General features: G+C 42.3%; 1 protein-coding gene across 3 annotated transcripts in view; it reads right to left on the reverse strand.

Moving 5' to 3' along the window:
- Window positions 1-26,383, reverse strand: part of ASTN2 (astrotactin 2) — a 914,376-nt gene that overhangs the window by 576,456 nt on the left and 311,537 nt on the right. For all 3 annotated transcript variants that reach the window (XM_065878807.1, XM_065878806.1, XM_065878804.1), the window contains one exon: window positions 7,910-8,017. In XM_065878807.1, coding sequence (XP_065734879.1) covers window positions 7,910-8,017 — 108 coding nt within the window. The remainder of the gene's footprint in view (window positions 1-7,909; window positions 8,018-26,383) is intronic.

Raw genomic sequence — 26,383 nt, forward strand, 5'->3', positions numbered from 1 at the left:
CAGGGCTACAGAGGGTCATGCGTGCAAGCATCTCACAGGGCACTTGGCACACAGTTGGCAATCGTGCCAGGTAGTTTCACCTCTTTATCTGGGAAAGCGTTTAGCAGGGTAGGAGAATCCTGGCCACCCCACAGGATTGTGAAGAAAAGGGATGACAGAGCGCTGATGCTTGGGTGGGAAGCAGAGAGTCACAATCCCTCAGTGTAAAGAAAAGGGGTGGGGGTGAGGGATTCCTGCTGAGCCGAGTTGAAAAACAAGAAAGCGAGAGAGACTGATTATTCCTCCTCGCTCGTGTAGGCAACTAAAAACGACATGTTTGCTTTATTGCCTTTGGTCTCCCATTTGATTCCTGACAGCCCTCTCCCTCCCCTGGATGCCGGGCTGTCAGGTGCCGAGCTGGTTGGCATCGCTAAGGAGGAGGAGAAAGAACAATTTAAGCAATATTTCAGGGACCATCACGAGCTTGGGGAGGGAGCTTTTGAAGTTGTTTGACTCTCTCACTGCATTCAGGGAACCCTTGTCTGCCAAGACCGCTTGATGTTTGTAGGTTGGGGACAGGTAGTCCGGGAGGGACCTTTAAGAGAGAAAAACAACAACAAAAAAACCAATGTCTATTTCCTCTGAGGTGTGAGGGAAGAGAGAGAAGAGAGACATCAGACAGGAGTTTTTGAGTCTATAACAATTTCTGAATACGTAATTTTCTCTTCACTAACGTCTCATTAAATGGGGCCAAATGGAGGCGTAGAGCAAAGCTAGTTTTCTGCATTTTACTGTTCCTTCAGTAAGAGAAATCCAAACTCCCAGTCTCATTTCTTCATGAGAGAAACTAGAATCTCTCTATAAAGCCTTCAGGAGCTGCTGGAACATTCTGGAGGAAGGTATCTACCTACTACAAATAACAAACAGCTAATGACCAGGGCAAGAGTTATGATAAGAGGGAAGAAGTTAAAACCTGTAAGATTCGGGCTTCCCTGGTGGCGCAGTGGTTGAGAGTCTGCCTGCCAATGCAGGGTACAACGGGTTCGAGCCCCCGTCTGGGAGGATCCCACATGCCGCGGAGCAACTAGGCCCGTGAGCCACGACTACTGAGCCTGCGCGTCTGGAGCCTGTGCCCCGCAACAAGCGAGGCCATGACAGTGAAAGGCCTGCGCACTGCGATGAAGAGTGGCCCCCGCTCGCCGCAACTAGAGAAAGCCCTCGCACAGAAACGAAGACCCAACACAGCCAAAAATAAATAATTATTAAAAAAAAAAAACAAAAAACCTGTAAGATTCTTCTAAGGGGCTGATGCTGGGGTATGGTGACAATAGATTTTGGAAACAACTGGAATGGGGTTCTAGACTCAATCCTGCAACTTACTGATTCTATGACCTTGGAGAAGTTGCTCTGCCGTGTTTTAGCTTCATTCTTTTGCATACAGAGACAAGGACAGTAATAGATCACACAGGATGACTGGTGAATATGCAACAGATCTGGCACAAAAGTGGCAATAAATGGTTATCCCTCTTAGGACTGGGAGTCGAGTTCCTGGCTTGGGAAAGGGGGATATACTCGGTGGGAGCCAATGCCAGAATAAGAACAGGGATGTACTGTTAGCTGATATGTAAAGGGAACTGTAGAGTGGTTTATCTCAACTCTGGTTGAAAATTAGAACCTGAAAAGAATTTTACACCAGACCCCTTGGCCAGACATTGCCATATAATGGGTCTGAGATAAGTATTTGGAATTGGGTTGTTTGCTTTGCTTTTTTTAAGTTTTCCAAGTGATTCTGAGGTTCAATGAGATCAGAGAACTGGCTAGCCTCTGACAGCCCCTCTTAGCACACAGCTGAGGACACCTGATCCACTGTTGGCTCTGACCTGACCCAGATTCTATGACTCATCGTTCCTTCAAGCGGGTAACACCAGAGTTTCCAACCTCCTACGCAGGCCCTAAATATCCAGCCTCCCCAGCTGACCTTGTCTTCTGTTTCTGAAAAGAGATCCTCTGTCCAAAGCCTTGGACTTAGTAGTTTGCTTTGTCCCAGGCCCAGTGCATTGTCCTCTGGGAAAGATTCTGGATTGCTCTATTTCTAGAAAAAAGCCCTCGCGACCTGGTTTGTAGCTTAATTCTTACTTCCTACTGACTGTTCTTCTCAGTGGTGTGCTAGTAAATATTTAACAATGGGCTCTGAGGAGGAAAGGGAAGCTTCCATTGCATTGTTTGTTAATTTGCATGGTGTAAATACTTCTAGCATGGTTGCTTATAAGCTACTATTGTGACATCACTCACAGCGGAGTTGGAAACGATGAACAAAACTGGCTCACACAACTGGTATGAGTTGGCACCAGCACAGCACTGGAAGATCTCTTTGTCATATGTTTTCCTCCCTGACCAAATACCAGGATCCTGGGAGGGTTGGTCCGCATGGATTCTGCCTTTCCCCCTCTACACTGAACTAACTTCTCAGTGTCTGAGCCAGTTGCGACCGTCCCTGTTCCCACTCCCAGCTCCTCCAGGGCTGATGCTCTCTGAAGGGTTACGGAGTTTGCACCAGGACATTCTCAGGGATCTGATCAGGCTTTTGTACCAGCAAGACATGGGTACCTCCCTCCTGTCTCTTTAGTATACATCTTATGCAGGTACTGTGGTATGCACTGCACATATATTATCTCAGTCATATAATGGTCTGGCCAGATTTTGAAACCAAAGAGCTTAAGTCCAAATCTCAGCTCCCCTTACCTCATGGTAGTCTCAGGTAAGTGACCTAAGTCCCAGTTTCCTTAGTTGTAAAACAGAGGTAAAATAATCCCTTCCCATGGTATTATTTGGAATTCTATAAGAATTCCCGTGAAAGAGGCTGACCTCACCAAGGGACAAGATGGCAAAGATGAAAACCATAGCACAATGTCCCCAAGAGGACGGGCCCACCAAGTTTATGTTCTTACCTAAAATGCCATTTTTAAATTTTCTTTTTTTCCCCTAGAAGCAAGACCAATTTGCAGACCGGCACATTGGGAAAAGACCATGGAGTCATGCCTGGCCCAGACACTGATTTGCTGTACTTAACCGGTTACCATTTAGTGAACAGTGATCACATGGCAGGCACGTTCCACTAAGCATGTCCTTTGCATACATTCCCTCCTTTACTCCCTGCAACAAGCCTAAGGAAGAGTAGAAGGATTAACACTAGGCTTATCCTTCTTTACCCAGGGGAAACTGAGGCTCAGAGAAGGAAAGTGCTTGCCCTAGGTCATGCAGCTAGGAAACAGCAGAGCAAGGATTTGGACCCCTGGGTGCTGATTTCAAAACCTGTAATCAACCTAGAAGGACTACTGTTTACCTACTGTTTTAGTCTGGAAATAATCTCAAATTTATGGAAAAGCTGTAAGGATAAGAAGAGTACAGAGAAGAGCCACGCATCCTTTGCCCAGATTCACCTATTGTTAACCTTTTGCCCCATTTGCTTTGTCATTTGAAGAGATGACACTTTAACCTTGAGAAAAATGCTTCCCCCTTCTCTGAGCCTTGTTTTTTTGTGTGTGCATAAAATGGACAACTGGATGGATTATCTTTAGGGCTGAAAGAAATGCTGTGGCTTGATGAGAAATGTTGGATAAAGAATGGGATGTGTGCCCCAATGGTCAAGGCATGGCTCCTGCTTATTTCCCCAGTCCATCTGCCATTACTCCCGAAGCTATAGCCTTGGGCTCTACCTAGCTTCTGGGATCTCTCCCATCCCCACCCTCAGAACACCTTGTACCTCTGCCCTCATACATGGCAGGTACTGTTCTGGTGACGTTCAGCTTTCGCCCCACTCCATCCCCATTTCCTGGAGTCTCTGCTCCATCCAGGCATTCTCAGATTAAATTTCAGAACAGTCTCCTTCCCTCAATCCCGAAAGGCCTCCTTTTCTGCAGATATGGCTTGAACTTTCCCTCACCTGTCCACTTCCTCTAAAACATGATTAAACTGTGTGTGTGTGCGTGTGCGTGCGTGTGTGTGTGTGTTGGCGGGGGAGAATCAAAAGGAAAAAAAAAAATTCACACATCCATACAAAGTTTTGCTTAAATTCAAGAGTTCTTATTACTACAGAAAATCTTAATCCATCACATTAAAACAAGAAACTAAAACAAAATAAATAAGCAAAAGCAGGGGGCATTCGTGCCCTGGTTCTCTTTGCTGGGGAACTAATCAGCAAAGATTAGAGGAAAGTGCAGGCGATTGGGAATCAGATAACCTGAGCTTCCAGAGCTGGCTGAGCAACCAACAGAGGTCCAGAGAGTGACAGAGACTCGCCCAAGGCCACACAGCCACCCGCGCAGAGCTGGGCTGGGAGGCTGATGCTGGGTGCTTGCGCTGCTGGAATCAGCAGCAGCTGTACCGCTCTGTCTCCTGCTCAGCCCTGTGCCTGTGGCTGGACACGCCATCTGCAGCTCTCATCTGGACCTTCAGTCATACACGAGCTTATCCTGATGAGCATCGCTTCTCTGTGTGAGCTGCATTCCCCCCGCAAGGAGGTTATAACCACCTTGAGGCTGGGGGCCCGGGCCCTGTTTCCCACACTGCCCAGCATCATTCCCTAAATGTAGGTTAGATTAAAATGAGCTTCAGACTTGATGACATGACATGTAAATATCCTTGTTTCACAGATAGGAAAACTGAGGCCCCAAGAGGGCACACGCTCGCCAAGGCTCTCTGAGTGTGTTGGTGGTGGGACTACAGACTTCACTCCACATCTCCGGACTATGAGTCCAGAGTCTTCTGTTGTGTGCGGTGTCATCTCTAGTTAATAAAGGTGGAATTCTGCCAAGTGGGAACCTACCATATCCAGCTACCTCAACAGTTCTGTCCAATACCATCAGAATTGGCACACCTCAGACAAATGATGGAGTAGATGGGTATTCACTTGACCAAACACAAAACTCTTTGCTTCACAAAAAAACTCCTTTCAGCAGCAAGACCACGTATGCCCTGAGATCAGATTCATTTCACAAAGCACTGTGAGATTTCACTCCTGCTTCCTGGATCAGTCCTACAGGTGACCTGTATGATATGGATGGTTTAGGGTAGGGGTCATCAAACTGTGAGCCACCGGTGAAATCTGAACCCGCTTCTGCTTTTGGAAATAAAGTTTGATTAGGACACATTATGTTCATTCCTTTATGTGTTGTCTGTGTCAGCTTTCAAGGTAAGATGGCAGAATTGAGTAGTTCCAATCGCGACTGTAAGGTCTGCAAAGCTGAAAATGTTTACCGATTAACCATTTACAGAGAAAGGTTGCTGATTTCTGATTAGGGAAATCCCACCAGACGCACATGTCTCTCAGTCTCTGTTTCTCGGTCCCTTCGTCTTTCTTCCTCTCCACCCACTCACCATATAGATGACTACAGTTCTTTGCTTTGGGATGGGGTTCTGCCTGGCCATAGCAGACACCTTGGAATAACAGTCCCATTTCCCTGACAAAGAACCTGAGGCTCAGGGAAGAAAGGGTTGATTTTCAGACTATATCATAAATCTCTTTTCCAGTAGACCCTATTGCCAAAATTGAGATTTTAGCTGATTTACTTTGGGGTGCAGACTGTTTTCAAGGGAAGGGGCGTTTCAGGAGGAAAGAACAAAAATTTTTGAGCACCTCTGGGTGAGTCCCATAACCTTCCATCTCTAGACTTGCTGGCTCTGCGAGGTAGTCATCAGTAGCTCGATTTTATACAGAGAGAAGTACCCAGAGGTGAAAAGCCCCATCCATGGCCACACAAAGCAGACGAGGTGAAGTCAGAATTCACAGCCAGGACTGGCTGAATCCAGCGCCACTTCTATTTCTCTCATGGGACAGGCTAAAGAGAGGGACTAGGGAGGAAACACCTGTGAGCTGTCTCTTTTCTCCTCCCACTTCACGTCCTCTCTCTACCATCAGCCTTGGGCGCGTCTGCCAGAGAACCTCCCAGACTTGTTACATCCCTTCAGGTTGCACTCGCTCCAACCGTGCTTGAAGAACCCAGGCAGAACCGGCTTTCGACATCAGTACTCAGGCCCTCCTCCGACTACCAGGCACATCCTTCCCCGGCGGCTTGAGGTGGAAGAATGGGCAGGCCTGAGGCATTAGTTCTACTCACCAGGAGCGGAAAAGAGAAGGGGAAAGGAGAGGAGACCTTTTTTTTTTTTTTTTCCCCAGTAACTGGGAATGGAGTGAGAGAAAACAAGGAGGGCCAGATGGAAAACCACCATTCACCCTGAGCGCTTGTAATAATCCGGACACTGGGCTAGGAATTTATTTCATTCATTCGTTAATCCTTCATTGGTTCAAATATATGAACCTATAGTTGAACCAAAAATATGGACCCATCCCTGTGTTTGGTGCAGGGATGGAAAGCTGGATACAAGTGACAATGGATGTACCTCTTCTCGTGAACTTCCAGTTCAGTGGAGGGTACAAACATTGCCCAGAGAACGTACAGGTAAATGTAAAATTCCAGGGGTGAAAGTCTGCAGAAGGAACAGCGCAGGAGCTGGTGTAGAATGAGACAGGGAAATTGTATGTAGAATGGCTCAGCTAAGACATGCCATTTAAATGGAGATGTCAGAGTGAGTAGGAGTGAGTCGGAGAGGGCAGGGGAAGTGTTCTGGGAGAGAATATTTGTGAAGTTTCTGGTGGGACAGATGGGGAAGTGCTGGAGAAGAGTGCTGGGTAGCAGAGCAGACAGAGCCCTGGAGAGATGTGCAGGGCCAGACCACTCAGGGGATCGTAGGTGTGGCAAGAACTTCACATTCTCTCCCAAATGCAAAAGGACGGATTAAAGCTTCTAAGCAGAGAAGAAGCAACATGATCCCTATTTACATTATTAAAATGATCACTGGCTGCAGGGTTGAAAATGGGTTGGAAACAGTAGGTGAGAATATCGAGAAGGTGACTGTAACAGTTTTTAAGCAAAGGATGCAGGGGACAGGCATTAGGATGGTGGCCGTGGAGAAAGGGAAAAGTTGTTGCCGGGAGTTGCAGTTAAACGGGAGATGCTCTACAGTAGGTCCTTATTAGTTATCTATTATATAGCACAGGGAACTCTACTCAATACTCTGTAATGGTCTATATGGGAAAAAATCTAAACAAGAGTGGATATATGTATTTGTATAACAGATTCACTTTGCTGTACACGTGAAACTAACACAACACTGTAAATCAATTATACCCCAATACAAATTTGTAAAAAATAAATTAATTAATTTAAGAAAACTAATAAACAATAAAAAACAGGAGATGCTCATGTTTCCATCTAACCCCACCATCACCCTGAGAGGGAGGTATTGCTACCCCATCTTAAACAGGGGAATGTTAGGATTACTGCTTCTGTTCTGTGGATGAACAGCGACAAAGCCAAGTTTGGGCCCAGGTCATTGTCTAGCTTCGGCTTCCAGGAAGCCCTCCCAGAGCCCTGTTTATTGGAACCAACTGGCGAACTCTCTGTCTGGTCTCTGTGTCAGGTAAATAGAATCTCCTGAGCAAACGCTACTTTTATCCCGTAGGCCCTGTGCATTTTACTGCTGTATGTGTCCTTTTGCACTCTGGTTGCTAAGAATCTCTGAGTTAAGCTGTCAGCTCCTTCTAAGAACTACACAACACAGCATGGCACGGATTACCATGCATACATCTAAGCTGAATTTGAATTATTTTCCTTACTCCGATTTTCCTTTCAATCCAATTCTCTATTGTGATGGATTTTTTAAAAACTGCATAAACTTAAATCCTTTGAGGAATGGGGTGAGACAGAAAGCAAACAGAGACTGGGTATTCAGGGTATCAGACGCCAAGTTCAGTGTTAACTAGATAGGGACCAGGCTGAAGAAGATTTAGGGTTTGTCGTGAAGCACAAAAGCTGCTTTCCAGATTTTCCTCCAAACCCTGGTTCTGGAACCTTCTCAAGGACTCTCTTACCTTTGCTGCGGCGACGGCTTCGGTACTGCTCCGTGTAGAATGTCAACTGCGTTTCATCGTCTGCCTCTGAACCCGACGTCCCCTTGGTTCTCCCAAAGCTGATTCCCCCTGTGCAAAAATCACAATCCATCAGTCATCACAGGCCTCCAGAAGCTTGTTAAATCCCTCATCCATCCCGAAGATGAGCAACCCCATCTCCAGACTCCTTTCTGTAAATCCCAAGTGGCCCAGGAGTCGGCATGATTTATAGAAGGCGTTCAGGCTCTGCCATGACTCGGACCTGGGTTCTAACCATGGTTTGGCAGCCTTGGGGCTGTGTGACCTTGAGGAGATGCCTCACCTTTCTGAGTCCTGGGTTCTTTCTTTCTAAAACAGGGGAAAAGCTGTTAAACCTTGTGGGGTTGCTTTGAAGATTAAAGGAGATACGATACTTAGATACCTGGTCCAGGGTGGGTACCAGATAATTGATAGGTACATTGTTGCTTAGAATGATGAACCTACCTCTGAGAAAACATTCCAGGTGACTTAATTTCACACACACGTTTCAGTCAAGTGCTTCCTCTATGCCAGGCCCAGAGCCAGACACAGGACAAGCAAAGATAGATACCACCCGGTCCTTGCCAGCCAGGGGATCATAAGCTAGTCATGGGGACAAATGGGATACTAAGGAGCCTTTAATCTAACTCATGGCCATGTTTCCCACACAATGAGACACGGGGAATATGGAAGAGAGCAATCCATCCCAACACGGAGGACCCGGGAAGGCTTTATGGAGGAGGGGAGATTTTAGGTCAGGGATGGAAGGATGGATGGGGCGCTTCAGTGGTAGAAAAAGGAGTTGGGAGGAGAGGTAAGAGCTGGAGATATCCCTGGGGAGGGGGAGTGCGGGCAGGAAGAGGCACCAGAGCAGAGCGCTGACTGGGAAGGATCTGTGGGAGCCACCCAGGGGAAGTGCCACACTGAGGACTGCGGGCTTAATTCCGGATGTCACGGAAGGTTCTGAAGCAAGAGAGAGAATCAGTTCAGCAGCTGTGCATGCCAGGAGGGACATGACGGTGGCTCACAGACCTCAGAATGGGTGCCAGGGAGGGAGCACGGCCAGGAGTCTCAGGGATCACCAGGTAAGAGGAGATGGGGGTCTAGGTGAGGCCAGGGGTGGTGAGGATGGAGAGGAAGAGATGAGTGCAAGGGATGCTTCAGAGAGAAACTCAGAGGAACGTGTGGAGGGGGGAAAAGGCGATGTATTCATACGCTAGGAATGGTTGATTACAAAACCTATAGAGGAGAAAAGGCTAGGAAGAAATATACCAAATTACTAATAACGGTTAATTCTTCAGGGAGAAATACGGGTAATTTTTATTTTCTCTGTGCTCTATTTATTTCTTTCTTTTTAGTCCAGGATGTGGAAAGAGAGGGCTTAAAGGACTGGTGGACTCTTTACCCTAGAGAATAAATGGTGATGGGAGAGCCTCACAGCATGCTGGGGTGGGAAACAAGAGGGAGTTTGGTTTAGGAGACTGTTTAGTGAATGGAGCTTCAGACACCTACACCAACAGACTACATCTGGGAGGAGACTCAAGGATCTGGTAAACATGGTTGTCCTGGGTGGACACGTTAAGTGGCTGAAGGATGGCACTGGAGGAGGACTACTTCTCCCTGTAAATGTTTTGTATCTTTTGCATCAGGCACTGTGCAAACCTATTACCTATTCCAAAAATTCCACCTGAAGTAAAGAAAAATATACGTTAGAGGAAAATGTTGTTCAAGTTGTGAAAGGATTTACTTTGTCATTTCCTCTGGTGGGGCATCTGAAATGATGTTCGGTCCACAAAAATCCCACTCTTAGACATGCTTTCTATAACAGTTATTACACATTCGTTCATTCCAGCAACACATGTAGCAAGCTACTATGTATATAGAAGATGTCTATACATTATTACATACAATCCTCATTGTGATATACTCTTAAGGAAGGCGTAATTAACATACAAGACAATAATATAAAGACACACATAGGCAAAGTTACTTGCCAAAAGTCACACAACTGATGAGCAGGAGAGTTATGACTCAGGGCTACACTGTCCAGCTCCAAATCTGGGCTCTCCAGTATGTAAACTGCTTTCCCTGCAAACAACTCAAGAGCGAACCTTGGGGAAAGAAGACTGTCCTTTAGGCATCAAGGTGTCAAGCGCTGTGTTATGAGCTTTGCATACATCACCTCATTCCAAACTCCCAGTCCTCGTGGGAGGGAGGTATGATGCCAACTTTACAGACGAAGCAGCCAATGTTCAGAAAGGAAGGTGATTTGTGAACAATGAGTGAAGTCAGACTTGGTACCCAAGGGTGTCCGACGGCCAAGCTCAAATTTTTAACCGTTACGACACTGTTTCTCAGTTTAACGCTCTGTAAAATGGAAAAGATGAATACTTGGCCTCCTGCTTCCTGGAGACAGTGTGTTGTAATGAATGGGAGAGGACAAGGGACAACAATACCTGATCACTGTCCCCAAATGTGTCTTCAGCCACTATGTGTCCCTGTCCCTTCGTGCTCATCTCCCCAATCCCCAGCAACTAAAAGCTGGACCTGGAGACGGCAGGAGACTCCAGATTCTACCGGATGCAATTCTCCATTTAAAGGCTCTCCATTGAAATGGAGTTGGCAGACGCCCCATGGAGATTCTGGAAGCAGCGGAAGAGCAGAGGTCTTAGAGACCAGTAGGCTTTTAAAATTTCCATTAAAATATTTTACTGTTACAGAAAAAGGAAGAAAGGAAGGAAGGAAGGAAGGAAGGAAGGGAGGGAGGGAGGGAGGGAGGGAGGGACTTTTGTTCATCTACACATAATTTTTGGCCAAGGGGAAAATGAAGGCATGTGATGAAATAGCTGCTTCAAGTACAGGAAGCATCTGTCATACTTCCTGCTGTGTTTGGGCGGCAGAGGAAAAGGCAGGAATCTGCCTGTCAGGAGTCTACTCCATGCCCTTTGCTGCTACTGCAGTACTTTTAAACATTCCAGCGAAACCCTCCCTTCCTTCCTTCCTCTCCTCCTCTTTCTCATCTTCCTTCCTTTCCCAAACAAATGGCCTATTATGGTGAATGTGGAAGACAGAATTCAGACAGGAGTCTTTCCCTACTGGGACAGTCTAGCTGTGGCAGGGGGTGAGGGGGAGTGGGGGGATGGCAAAGTCACCAGGTAATTCGAATATAATAAGAAAAGCTAAGCCTCCCATAGCACTGTCCCTCTGCCAGGCATGGTTCTAAACCCTTTGCTTGCACTGCCTTGTTTAATCCTTACAGTAACCCTAAGAAGCAGGTTAATACTTTCCTTCCCCTTTTAACGGATGAGGAAATGAAGGCACAAGGAGAGTCAGTAACCTGCCCGGGGTCACGCAGCTCATAAGCTATAAACCCACAGTTCAAATCCAGACAATGGCTGCACTCTATTCCCTTAGTCCCGAGGCTGATGTCCAATAACATGAGCAAAGACTTCACTTAATGCCCACAGCCATCCTTGTAAGGAAGGCATCGTGAACCTTGTTTCACAGATGAATAAGCCGCGCCTCAGAGAGAGGGGATGAGAGGTGCTGAGTGAGGGAGCTGGGATTGAAATCAGGTCTGCCTGCAAAGCCTGCCTCATGGCTACAATAACCAGGGAAAGTGTGTGTGTGTGTGTGTGTGTGTGTGTGTGTGTGCGCACGCGCACGTGTGTGTGTGTGTGTGCGTGAGAGCAGAGGTAGAGCGGTAGCAAAAGCTTGATGATCATGACCTCTGAGGATTAGCAAGTCCATCACCGGCCCCCAGCACCAGGGCACATTTTCCACTCTTCACCGCTCCTCCCTGGAACCTCAGCAATTGTACTATAGATAGGAAGTCTCATTACACTCAGCTAGATCCTAGTGATGCCTCCAGCATTCCACATGTTCCCATCCTCCAAGACCAAGCCCCTGGCTTCTCCAGGTGCCCCCCTCCATTCCCACAACTCTGGCCCTCACGTCCCTCCTGTAAGTACCAAGGTACCATGTTCAGAGTTGAAACTGAGGCTCAGAGAGGCTGCCTCTACATCAACCCCAAGATATAATGCAAGCCACAGATGCAAGTTTAAATGTTACTAGCCACATTAAAAAGGTAAAAAATAAACAGATAAAATTAATTTTCAGAATTTATTGGATTCAACCAATATATTCAAAATATTCTCATCTTAACTTGTAATTAACATAAAATTATTATTACTGAAATATTTAATATATTTTTCACAGGTTTTCAAAATCCAGTGTATATTTTATGCTCACAGCACATCTCAGCACAGACTAGCCACATTTCAGTTGCCTATCATATCAGAGAGCACAGTTCTGAAGGCACTTATATGACACATTTCCTGAGTATAATTAAGGACCAGAATCTGGAGAGATGAATGAGCCATGGGCCCCACTAAGGTGCTGAATTTTTTTAATGTGATTTGGATGAAAAATGGTGTAGTTCAGATTCCATTGAAAGACAATAGCATTGTCTCTGCCCTCAGGCACTTAAAGGCTAGTAGGTTTTTAGATTGGTTTAATCCACGAGTCATGAAACGTCATGCACTTCTGTACAAGACATTAGGGTACTGGAGTCAGATATGCGTTCTAACCGTGGTCCCGCTTATTAGCTGTGTGGGCTTGGGCAAGGCCCCCAAACTGTCTGAATTCATCTTTAAAAAGAGGGCAGTAACTCTCAGCTCACATGGTCATTATGAGGAAAACAATGCAGTGTATGTAAACAGCACAAACATCAGAGAAGTGAGAGTGAGGGCACACTCCTCGTTCATTCAGTGCTTGCCTGAGTTTAGGTGAAGAAATGGAAATGCCACTGAGTGGGGGTGGCAACTCCCTGCCTTCTGTGACATTGTAGGGAGGTGACAGCCACCCAAGGCGAACAACCTCTGAGTGTCCATACATAGAACCTGCAGGGGCCACAGGCCAATTCCAGACTGACTTGGAGATGACTCAGACAAATGGAAAAGGGCCCCCTCTGCTAGCATTTTAATATGAAATTGGTGATACAGTGAGCTAAAGTACAGCCATTAATTATACAGGGCTGCTCAAGTATTTCTATTTAGGGGCCGAGAGAAAGTGAGAATGGCAGAGGCTGGCAAGAGGAAAGGAGAGGAAGCAGCAGCTCCTTTGCCCTCGTTCCACAGGCCTCTGTTCCTTCTGGTCCTGAGTGGTCTGGGATGGAGCATGAAGAAGATGGGCAAAGCACATACCACAGTGGGATAAGCACCGCTCTGGACACCTTATACACAATATCCCATCCACACTTCACATGGGGTCTGAGAGGTAAGAATCACCCCAGTTTTACTGAGGGGCAAACCAACCTTCGGAACCTCAATACTGCTTATCTAAGATCACACAAATTATAAGTCGCGGAGCCCCCCAGTTTGAACCTGGATTTTGTCTGATTCAAAACCCCCCCTTAGTCATTAGGGCAATGCAAATCAAAGCCACAATGAGATAAATACCACTTCTTCGGCACTAGGTTGGCCACAATCAAAATAATGAGAAAATAACAGGTGTTGGAAAGGATGTAGAGAAACTGGAACACTCATACATTGCTGGTGGGAATGCAAAATGGTGCAGAAAGTGTGGAAAACAGTTTGACAGTTGGTTCCTCAAGAAGTTAAACACAAAATTACACATGACCCGGGAATTCTGCCCCTAGGCATATCCAAAAGAACTGGAGAGGGTTTTCAAATAAATACTGGTACATGAATATTCATAGCAGCACTGCTTACAATAGCCAAAAGCGGAAAGCCACATGTCCATCAGCTGATGAACAGATAAACAAAATGGGGTATATTCATACAATGGAATATTATCCAGCCATAAAAATGAATGCTGGACACATGTTACAACATGGATGGACCTTGCAAACAGCACTTTGGATCTGAGGAAAACATTTTGCTAAGTGAAAGAAGCCAGACATAAAAAGTCATATGTTATATGGTTCTATTTATAGAAAACATCTGAAATAAGTAAGACATAGTGATTGCCAGGGCTGTGCAGAGGGAAGAGAAGAATAGGGAGTGATTGCTAATGAGTATGGGGTTTCCTCTTGATGTACTGGAAATGTCTTGGAACAGACATGTGATGGTTGCACATCTTGTGAATGTATTAAATGGCAATGAATTACACACTTTTAAATAGATAATCGCTAATTTTATGTTATGTGAATTTTACCTCAATAAATAAAATGTTTAAAAAAAAGAGAGAGAGACCCTCTGTTTGCTTTGCAACCTCACAAGACTCATGATAAAACTGTAATAATGGGGGCTTCCCTGGTGGCGCAGTGGTTGAGAGTCCACCTGCCGATGCGGGGGACACGGGTTCGTGCCCCGGTCCGGGAAGATCCCACATGCCGCGGAGCGTCTGGGCCCATGAGCCATGGCCGCTGAGCCTGCGCGTCCGGAGCCTGTGCTCCGCAACGGGAGAGGCCACAACAGTGAGAGGCCTGCATATCCCCCCAAAAAAACTGTATAATGGGGAACTGTGAGAGCAAAGTGGAGACATCACAGAGCCCCTGTTGAAAGCGTCCAGGCTCAAGGCGTCCTGATCCAGTGTTTGAGGTCACAGAGGGTGACCAGTCAGTCTGTCCCGGACCCAGTAGTCACCTCAAATAACCACAACACTCATTTTTTCATTCATTCATTCAACGATTATTGACCAAGTGTCCACTCTGTATCAAAACACTGTTTCTGGGCACTGAGGGAGGATAAAGCAGTGAATAAAACAGACTAAACTTCCTGACGTTCTGGAGTTTCCTTCCTGGTGAGGAAGCAGTTAAAATATTCCAGGCATGATGCTGAGCCCTCTGCATGGGAATTATCTCAATTCTGCTGATAAGTAAACTGAGACATTCAGAAGTTTACAGAGACTCCCCTAAGATGACACAGATATTTTGTGGCAAGGAGAGACCTGGCCCCAGGTTTGCTCTGGGGCAAATCAGGGCATCTGAACAACTTGAGAGCCATATTATGGAAAAGGCTGGAGCAATTGTTAGGATGTATAGTCTATCCTGGGCCTGAGGATTAACTCACTGCAAACGTACTTTCTCTTACTGGGCTGCCCTGTCCACACACCTGCTCTGCAGCCCCCAGTTGACGCACTCCTCCACCTCCATCTCCCGTGCTCTTGGTATCATGATGGATGGTGGTGACATGTTAATTATTCAGACTCCGTGTCTTCCTCGAGCTGGTGACGGCGATACTGCATTTTTAGATTGCCCAGAACTGTGCCAGATAGAGAAATATGTAGCTTGGGAATGCAAAACCCATCTGACCCCCAGCTGTCCAGGGAATACAAATGGTACCAGTCAAGGGAAGAGGACAAAAGTGGCTAATCTTCCCACACCCTAAACCACACAGCTCATAACTGCTCTGAGCTCTAGGGCTAAACCACAGAGGTTCACACACATCCACCATTTGGAGATGCTCTGACCACAACTGCTACCTGTCATCAGGTACCATGACAGGCCAGGCACAGGGCCAGGCACTTCACCCGGAGGTGACTACAAATATTCCTATTCCTCCAACATGGAAACAGAGTCTGGGAGACATGGCCCTCCTGGTCCATAGTCACAAAGCCAGGAGGTGGCAGGACCTGGATTCAAACCCAGGTTTATCTGGTCGCCAGAGAAGAAGATTCTGCAGCATTCTTGGGATTCATGTTGAATTTCTTTAAATTGATCTTTATGGTTAAAAAAATATCTTTATGGTAAAATATAATTAAACATGATTGTTTATAATTTCAGGAAAAAAAATATGACCTAGAGGCCCATTTATAGGGGACTGCTTTAAAAAATAGTGACATATCTCTAATACAGACTTTTATGAGATCATTAAATACAGTGACGTAAATCTCTATTTACTGACATGCAAACCTCCCCATGATATGTTGCTGAATGGAAAAGTAAACAGAGAAGAATACAAAGAGGGATTTCACTTGTGCACATTTATACATATTTGCTGATATGTGGTGTGAATTCCACTGAGTATGTGTAATAAAATTAAATATATTTTAATTTAAAAAATAAAGAGGAAAGTAGAAGTCATTCTGAGATATTCATGATCTAGGGTTATGAACCAAGCTTAAGAAAGCATATTGCAAAACTGTAAATGCAAAACGATCCTATTGTTTTAAAAATACACACACACATAAAGTATGTAAATGTATGCATATATATATATACTTACATACACACACACACATGCACAAAAAGATATTGAAAGAAATATATGAAGATACTCTAGTGGTTATTCCCTGGGTAGTAGAATTTGGAGTATTTAAAAAATTTTTCTTATTGTTCTTCATTTGCATTTTATAGTTTTCCTCCAATGAATATCTAATGCTTGGTTACTGTAAAACAACATACTTAATAAAAGTTGTGTTTATTTTTTAAAAATGGATTTGTCTTTATTGCTCCAGCTTAAGCTATTCCCCACTTGACCTTTAGTGTAATATGGCCATCCCAGAGGTGATCATTCCACTATCCAAGAAAGGACAAATCTCAATTTATCCCCAGATTTTGGCCCAAAGAACTGCTTGCCTGTGGAGGGGAAGCTCTCCGATCAAGCTTAACGCAGTATCTCATGACAGTAAAGCTTTATCTTCTGGAATATTCCGTTGCTTCCTGTGGGAGGCTGGATTTTCCAAAGATAGCCATAACAAAATCTCCCATCCCACACTCTCTTCTGCAATGTGACTTTTCCCACTCCCCTGTCAAAGGTGAAGGCTAATTTCTCTCACCTTGAATCTGGGCTGCCATAGGCATGCATTTTTTTTGTTTTTGTTTTTTTGTTTGTTTTTTTGCGGTACGCGGGCCTCTCACTGTTGTGGCCTCTCCCGTTGCGGAGCACAGGCTCCGGACGCGCAGGCTCAGCGGCCATGGCTCACGGGCCCAGCCGCTCCGCGGCATGTGGGATCTTCCCAGACCGGGGCACGAACCTGTGTCCCATGCATCGGCAGGCGGACTCTCAACCACTGCGCCACCAGGGAAGCCCCTAGGCATGCATTTTTAATAAAGAGGCGTGACTCTGCATAACTTTTGGGCTGGGTCATAAAAGGCGATGCAGCATCTGTTTGGCTCTCTTGACATGCTAATTCTCTAGACACTTACTCCATTTTTGGAAACCTGCCCCTCACTGTGAGAAGTCTTAGCCACAAGGAGAGGCCAAGTGTAAGTGGTCCAGTCAACTGTCACAGCTGAGCCCAGCTTTCAAGATATCTCAGTCCAGTGGGGAGTGGGAAGGGTAAGCTGGGACGAAGTGAGAGACTGTCATGAACATATATACATTACCAAATGTAAAATAGATGGCTAATGGGAAGCAGCCGCATAGCACAGGGAGATCAGCTCGGTGCTTTGTGACCACCTAGACGGGTGTGATAGGGAGGGTGGGAGGGAGATGCAAGAGGGAGGGGATACGGGGATATACGTGTGCATATAGCTGATTCACTTTGTTATACAGCAGCAACTAACACAACACTGTAAAACAATTATACTCCAGTAAAGATGGTTAAAAAAAAAAAAGGTATCTCAGTCCAGGTGGCAAAAATGTGAGAGAAAAAGCTTCTAGTTGATTCTAGCCTCCAGACATCTGAGTCACCCACAGGTGTCTGAGTATTTCCAGATGAGTCTCAGTCATTGTAAAGCTGACACAGTCTATCTTCCCTTTCTTGTTTATGGATTCCTGACTCAAGAATCCATGAGCATAATAAGACTGTTGTTTTAAGGCACTGAGTTTGGGGTGAGGTACTATGAAGTAGTAGGTGACCACAACACTCCCCTTTGTCTAGTCCTACAAAAACATCCACACTCCTTCCAACCTGTCCCCATATGGCAGCCCTGAGCAATGGAAAGATGAACTGGGTGTCCAGAGACCCACATCCTAAGTCTGTCCTGTTAATAACATACTGTATGACTGGAAAAAAAAAAAGCATTAACATCTAGTAAATACCGGGTTGGCCTAAAAAGGTCGATGTTATGGAAAAACCCGAACAAACTTTTTGGCCAACCCAGTATTACATAACAACGCTTTACCTTCTTCCCAAAGATAGTCATTCATTTGACCCTTATGATAATTGCATGAGCTATTGTCATCCTCATTTGAAAGATGAAGAGACTGAATCAAAGACACTACAAATGACTTACTCCAGGTCACAAAGCTCATAAACGGCCAAGACTAGAATACAGTGGCAGGCCCAGAAGGTATATACAAGAGAATAAGAGAGCAGATTCGGGTCTGTGAGGCTGGCCAAGAATGAAGTTCCCCTCTAGATTCTGTAATAAACAATTTCCCCTCTAGATCCTGTCCAACCTTTTAGAATCATGGGCTCAGGCTGTTCCATGACCCCATACAATGGCCTCTCAGCTGTCTGAAGACTTCTCATGTGCCCATTTATAATCTTTCCATCCAACCAAAATATCCCTACTAATACCTTCAGCCATTTCTTATACCACACATTTCACCAAGATTATGATTTTTTGGATTACAGAGTCAATGCCTATTTATTGTAGAAAATTAGGAAAAAAAATAAGAAAGCACAAAGAAGAAAGTAATAACCAAGTCAAATACTATCACTACCAATTGACCTTCCTTACTTCCAGGTTTTTACCTTTTATATGCGTATGTTTTTACAACTAGATTTTATGGTCTTTTTACATGAGTACATCTTGTGAGTTTTGTTAAAAATATCTAAGCATATATTGATTTATTCCCTTATGTCAGAAATACATATTGGGATCCAACTATACTCTTCACACTTTTGCTATGACATAAATTACATATATCAAATGTGTGCGCTTATGTACACATTCAGATCTATATCTAGATTTACATGTATATCAATATCATCATCTATACATATTTAGATACCTAAAACCACCAAAGTGTTAATAGTGATTTTCTCTGAACACTGAGATTTTCTTCTTGTTCACCTTCCTGTTTTTTTTTTCTTAATGAATTGAGATTGCTTGTGGAATTAAGACAGAGCTAAATAAACTATATCACACACATTATCCCATACCATTAAGTATTGACTCCAATATCATTTAATGCCCGCAATATATTCCACTCTATCGATGTATATTTTAAATCAATTTTCTATTGTTTACATTTTATATTGTTTCCAATTTTCACTGTAATATTGCATCACACCTTCCTAAAGATAAATCTTTCTGCACATCCCTACGCTTCCATGTGTGAGTAAAAAGATGAATCGCTGGGTCAAAGGGTATTGACATAGTTAAAGCTTTTGATCCATATTGTCAAGATGTCCTCCAGAAACGTTATACCAATTTCATCCTGATCTGTTGTATATAGGAGTGATTATTTCACTACTTCCTCTGTAACACTGGGTATTGCATCACTGTTTTCCAGTCTTTGTGATTTTGATGTGCATCCCATATTTCAAATTCATTTTGTCAGATTCTTTTCAACATAGTCCAATTTGCTCAACTCCTTTTTGAGTTTTGATGTCCAGAACTAGGCATGATAATCCAGGTGTGCTCTGACCTACACCAAGCAGAAACGGACTGTCACCTCCCTTTCTCTGAACACAAGATTTATAATAATGCAGTCCAGGACTGCTTCCGCTTTACCGGCAGCTGACCTGTGTCCAATATGCCCTCAGTTCTTTGTTCACATGCACTGCAAATAAATCTGGTCTTTCCCATCATGTATTTGTAAAATTGATTTTTCTAAAACCAAAGTAAAAAACATTTTAAACTACCAAATTGTATCTATTTCAGCCCTTTCTTCTAGTATCTCAGGATATTTTTGGTCCTAATCCTGTGATCTCATGTTTTCATTATTCCCTGACAATATGCCCCTTGTGAACTGGATAAATATGAAAAGGAACAGGAGGTGAGAAAAGGAATGAAAGGTTACTGAGTGTCTACAACATGTCAAGTCATAGATTAGATGTTTATGTAACTTAAAATCATATAGTACGTTTAAGAGTATAATGAGGTTGATGCTGGCATCTTTGTTTCAAATATTAAGAAACTGATGTGTGCAGAGATTGTCTTCAGCAAGGCCATACAGCCAGTACAGAGAAGGAATGCATTGGGAAGTCTAACTGTGGTCCTTGCTATTCCCAGAGTTCCACACCAGGCCTTCCCTTACCTAAGGCAAGGACATCAGTGCTGAAGAGAACTAGATGGAGAATAGAACTTGATAGCTCACGGCTACAGAACTCTCTTCAAATTGACATCAGTCCCTTAATGAAAACTCTTTGGAAACATAAAATTGAATAGAACTGACCATACTATCAAGCACTCTACAATTTCCTCCTTTGAAAACCAACAAAAAACTGTTGTTCATTCAATAAATATCTGTTGAGAGCCTATAATATACCAGGTAACGGATATGCAGTAGAGAGTAAACAGAAATATTCCCTGCCATCACAGAATTTGCACTTAATTGGGAAGATGGAATATTCAGATAAACACATGTAAAAAGCAATACACCTACGAGAAGCTGTGTCAAATATCTTGCTGACATTCAGATATCCTGTTTCATGGTATCTCCCTGATCTACCTGTGCAACAAATATATCCAAAGTAGAACTGCAATTCAACTGGCATGATTTATTTGCAGTGAATCCAAGATGGCTTCTAATGCTCCCAACTTCTGATCCCACACACTCACTATGTAAATTTGGCCAACTGATCTTATGGTTCTTGAGGATCAAAACCATGTTTCAAAAGTGCTTCACCACTTACTTGAAATCAGGATAAGATTTGTGCGTTTCAGATTTTTGGAAGCTTCTCTGCCTACCTTTATTCCTCCAAGAGTGTAAGTAACTTTGTGGTTCTGAAAACATATCTTCATATTACTTTAGCCCTGGAAAAGTAATTTGCTTGGGTCTAGAGAGTGAACTTGAGGAAGACACTTCAAAGTAAATACTTAGTACCTCCTCTGTGTGTTAGAACTCCATTCCTTATGAAACATCTTTATTCTCCCTTTCCCAGTTTTCAGATTTTTTTCTTGATATAAGTGACAGATCTGACAGACTCAGAATGGATTTAGTTTTATACTTTCATCTGGTTATAAGGTTTCAGTTGTTTCATGCAATGGGACAATCATTTTCTTGTTCTTACTGTTCCAAAAGCAATTTTAAAAGCTTGTTTTATTTGTCTTCTTTTAAATTTGCCCATCAGGCACTGACAAATTTGAAGTCTCAGCCTTTCTGGGAGTATTTTCATAAGTTTAGGCAAAACTGTTCCACATTTTGGCCTCTTTTCCATGTATTAGTTTCCTGTGCAAATATAGCTTCCCCCTCTATGCTTCCCAAATTCCTCCTTCGTTGTAATTCTCTGTGATTATTTGTTCAGAATTTCATTTTTCAGAGTCTTCCTCTCTGTAATACCTTTATTTCATTTTAGAGTCTCCGGTCATAGAACCAGAAAAATCTACCTTCTGGCATTAAAATATTATGCGTATATGTGTTCATAAATTCTTGGTTATAATTTTTCATCTCTTCAAATAGAAAAATGTTATTTCTTGGTTTAATAATATCCAGCGCTGGCAAGGGTTTTATGAAATGATCGTTTTCCTAAGTTGCTGCAAGCAGTGCAAATTTGCACAGCCCTTTTGGGAAGCAATTTGGCAATATAAAAAAGAGCCTTAAAAAATCTCCATCCCTTTTGACCCACTTCTGGGAATTCACCCTAAGGAAACCATCCTAAATATAGGAAAGGCTTTATGCAGTTTTACACTCACTGCCGTGTTATTTATAAATACAGAAAAATGGAAATGTCCAACTTGAGGGGAATAATTAATTATGCTGGAATATTAAAAGGGTCTTGATGAGGATGAGATGCTGCAGAAATGATTTGTGTCTGCCCAATATCCAGTTTGAGAAAGGAGGGTAAAAAACATAAACTCTATATTATAAAATAAGAATCATTGAATATAGTAGAGATTCTGCTTATGGCATAAAGGAGTAAAATATTGGCAGGCCAACCCTCTTGCAGATAACAACAATAAATTTTGGACAAAAAAAATGCTACCTGAGGGCTCTGGAAAGTAAATAAGAGCAGGCATGTTTTGGGAAGGAGTTGAAACTTGGAGAAAGCAGGCAGCACTGGGTGAATTTCCTATGTTTCAGGGTTGTTCCTGAGGGTAGGTCACAGTTTCTGTATGGCTCAGGGCAACAGAAACAACAGGACAAACACTGATTTTTTCTGGACTGAGGACCCAGTAGACGGATCCCAGATCAACCAATGCTCCCAGGGAGTGAGGGAGAGACCTAGAGAAGCGTTTTTTTTTTTTTTAGAGAAGCGTTTTGTAACCTGTCTGTAGTCTCTGTCCACATCTCTGGCTGACCTCTGAACTATATATGTTTAAGGCAGACTCCAACCAGCTCAGCTGGAGGAAAAAAGTAATAATAATAACTGAGATTTAAGCTGCTGCTCACCACAGGCAAGACAGCTGGAGTCTAACCAAGTTCACTGCCTGCAAAACAACATTCAACATTCCTTGGAGAAACAGAATCCAAGAATCTTCATACAATAAATTCACAACTTCTAGAATTCAATCCAAAATTATTCAACATATGGTGAACCAGGAAAGTTTCATCCATTCCCAAGGGAAAAGACAATCTGCAAAGGTCAACCTAACATGATGCAGATGGATGAGGACCTTAACACAACTACTATAATTGTGCTCAATGGGGTAAGGAAGAAGATAATTATAATGAATAAAAAATATAAGAATTATGAGCAGGAAAATTATACACAAACATACATACAGCAAATGAAGGTTTAAAAGCAAAAAATATTAAACATATATGTGATTTTGTTTTAACCACTGTATGGGCTTAATAGAATGGAGATAACAGAGAAAATAATCATTGCCTTGAAAACAGATTAATAGAAATTCTCTAATCTGAAGAAGAGAGAAACGAAAGATTGAAAAAAAAAAAAAAAACAAACAGTGTTTAAGGGATCTACGGGACAATACCAAAAGTTTTAAATATGGATAAAAAGAGTTGCAGAAGGCAAAGAGAGAAAACAGAATAATAACTTTAAAAATTAAAGTAATAATGGTTGAAATGTACCAAATTTAGCATAAGATGTAAACTAGCAAATTTGTAAAGCTCAGGGAACAGAATAAATATGAGGGGGAAAAAAGCCTATCCTTATAGTCAAACAGCTGAAAATCAAACATACAGAAACAGCTATGCTCTAGCCATTTCAATATGGCAAGAGAAAGAAATAAACAACACAGATTATAAAGGAAATGAAACCATATTTTTTGCAGATGACATGACTGTTTAGAAAAAGAATCATAAGAAATCTACAAAACAACTATTAGAATAAGTGACTTTAGCTTGCAAGATGAAAGTTTCATATAAGATAGTTAATTGTACCTCTCTATATAGGCAGCAAACAACTGGAAAATAAAATTTAAAAAACAATTCCACCCAACAGTACAAGAAAATCTAAACTACGCAATAATAAGTTTAACAACAGGCATGCAAGATCTTTTCAATGAAAACAACATAAAACTGCTAAGAGAAACGAAAGAAAAACTTAATAAATGGAGAAATATACCACATTTGTGGGTTGCAAGACTTAATACTGTTAAGATGCCATTTACCCCCAGATGTATCTATAGATTAAATGAAATACTACTCATAATCCCAGCAGCTTTTTTTTTTTTTTTTTTTTTGGTAGAAATCAACAAGGTGATTCTAAAATTTATATGGAAGTGCAAATAACCTCAAATAGCCAAGCAATTTTAAAACAGGACTAAACTGGAGGACTTAACACTGCCTGTTTTCAAGGCTTGCTATAGTGCATTTTTGCCTAAAGGACAGGCATACAGATTAATGCAACAGCATAGAGAGCTCAGAAATATAAACAACTGATTTTTCATAAAGTTGTCAAAGGAAAACCTTCTCAACAAATGGTGCTGGAACAACTGGAGAGCCATATGCTAGAGGAAATGAGCACAGACCCTTAGTTCATGCTGTATACATATATTAACTCAAAATGTATCCTAGGACTAAGAGTAAATACTAAAACTTCTAGTAGAAAACAGGAAAAATGTCTTTGTGACATTGGGGTAGGCAAAGATCTTAGACGGGGAACCAAATGCATGAACCATAAAAGAAAAAATATATATATATATAAATTGAACTTTATAAAAATGAAAACAATTCTTCTAAAGATATCACTAAGACAAGACAAGCCACAGAATGGGAGAAATTGTCTGTAATACATATATCTGACAAAGGACTTGTATCCAGAATACACAAAGACTCCTTATAATTCTATAAAAAGAAAACAAAAACTCAGTTGAAAAAGTGGCAAGTTATTTGAAGAAATACTTCAACAAAAAAACAAATCTCAGAAGGGCAACAAGCACATAAAAAGATGCTTAAACTCTTCATTCATCAGGAAAATGCAAATTAAACCACAGTGAGATACTACTACACGACCATTAGAATGGTTAATTTTTTAAAAAAGATCAGCCTTACCAATTCTGACAAAGTTTTGAAGCATGTGGAATTCTCATACACTGCTGATGAGAATGTGCATCAGGCACTTACTTTGAAAAAAAAAATTTCTCGAAAAGTTAAACCCACAACAACCATATGGCCCAGATATTTCATTCCTAGTTATTTACTAAAGAGAAATGAAATCACATGGCCACACAAAGACTTGTGCATGAATATTCGTAGCAGCTTTATTCACAGTAGCACAAAAGTGCAGTCAAGCCCAAAGTCCATCAACAGGTGAATACATAAAAGAAAGCATATCCATATAAATGGAATACTAGCCAGTATTTTAAAAGGAACTGCCAATGCATGCAAAACAGATGAATCTCAAGGTAACTAAGTAGAATGAAAGATACCACGCACAAAGAATACATACTGTATCATTCCATTTAAATGAAATTCTAGATGAGGCAAATGCAATCTACAGTGACAAAGAGGATCTGTGGTTGCCTGATGTTATGGATGGAAAGAAGGATGTATTATAAAAGGTGACAAGGAATCCTTTGGAGGTGATGAAAATGTTCACTGTTATACACATCTCCAAAACTCATTAAATTGTGTGCTCTAGATGGATGCAGTTTATTGTACATAAAATATAGCTTAATTTAATTGATTTTTAAATTACATATAGAAAAATATAAATCAAGCTTGAAAATTAACTACAGCAAAATTTAAATGTTGGTAATATTTAGATAATGGGGTTACAGGAAGTTTTTATTTTTCTGGTGGCACTTTTAGGAATTTTAGAAACTTGCTTTAATGAACATAAATCATTTTAAATTCTAAAAATAAACAAGTTTATGACATGTATTAGATTAAGAGCAGCCTCCTGTTCCTGGTGCCATGTATGATTAAGATATGCATTTTTGTCTAGGACATATTATTTCCAAATAATACTCTTTTTGTTGGTCAGAATCAAGGGCAAAGAGATAATCCCAGAGGGATAAGTGTTCTTCTCATCTACATTTCAGGCATGAAACTGGAACACAGACAGTTCAATAATTTATCATAAATAATGTTTTTAGCAGAATAAGTCTTCCTGTACCTATCTGAAGAACTGAGGCCTTCATTGATACACTGCATTAGCTCTGAACTGTACTGTGTATTCAAAATTCATTATACACACACATACACACACACACACACACACACACACACACGTCTCCATCCATCATGGAAGATTCAAAAACGCTTGGCTTTGGAGTCAGGATACCTGAGTTTGAGTCTTGGTTCATTAATTCTGCTTTACCGTGGTGGTTTTAAACACAGCCCCCAGATTGTTTAACACACCTCTCATTGAGAAGTACAATCTCCTACCTTTGGATCTGGGTGGGCTTGTTCCTGCTCTGACTAACAGAGAATGGCAGAGGTGAGGCTGTATGTCTTCCAAGGCTCAGTCAGAAAAGGCCATGAAGGAATGGATAAAGAAGATGTGGTACATATATACAATGGAATATTACTCAGCTATAAAAAAAGAACTAAATAATGCCATTTGCAGCGACATGGATGGACCTAGAAATTGTCAGACTGAGTGCAGTAAGTCAGACAGAGAAAGACAGATATCATATGATATTGCTTATATGTGGCATCTAAAAAAAATGGTACAAATGAACCTATTTACAAAACAGAAATAGAGTCACAGATGTAACAACAGGAAACAAACTTACAGTTATTGGGGGGAAAGGGGTGGGAGGGATACATTGGGAGATTGGGATTGACATACACAACCCACGATATATAAAATGGATAACTAATAAGGATCTACTGTATAGTACAGGGAACTCTACTCAATACTTTGTAATGGCCTATATGGGAAAAGAAAGAGTGGATATATGTATATGTACGACTGATTCACTTTGCTGTACACCTGAAACTAACACAACATTGTAAATGAACTATACTCCAATAAAAATTTAAAAAAGGAAAGAGAGGGCTA

The sequence above is a fragment of the Phocoena phocoena genome, chromosome 6 (assembly GCF_963924675.1).
Source record: "Phocoena phocoena chromosome 6, mPhoPho1.1, whole genome shotgun sequence".
NCBI classification, from domain to species: Eukaryota; Metazoa; Chordata; class Mammalia; order Artiodactyla; family Phocoenidae; genus Phocoena; species Phocoena phocoena.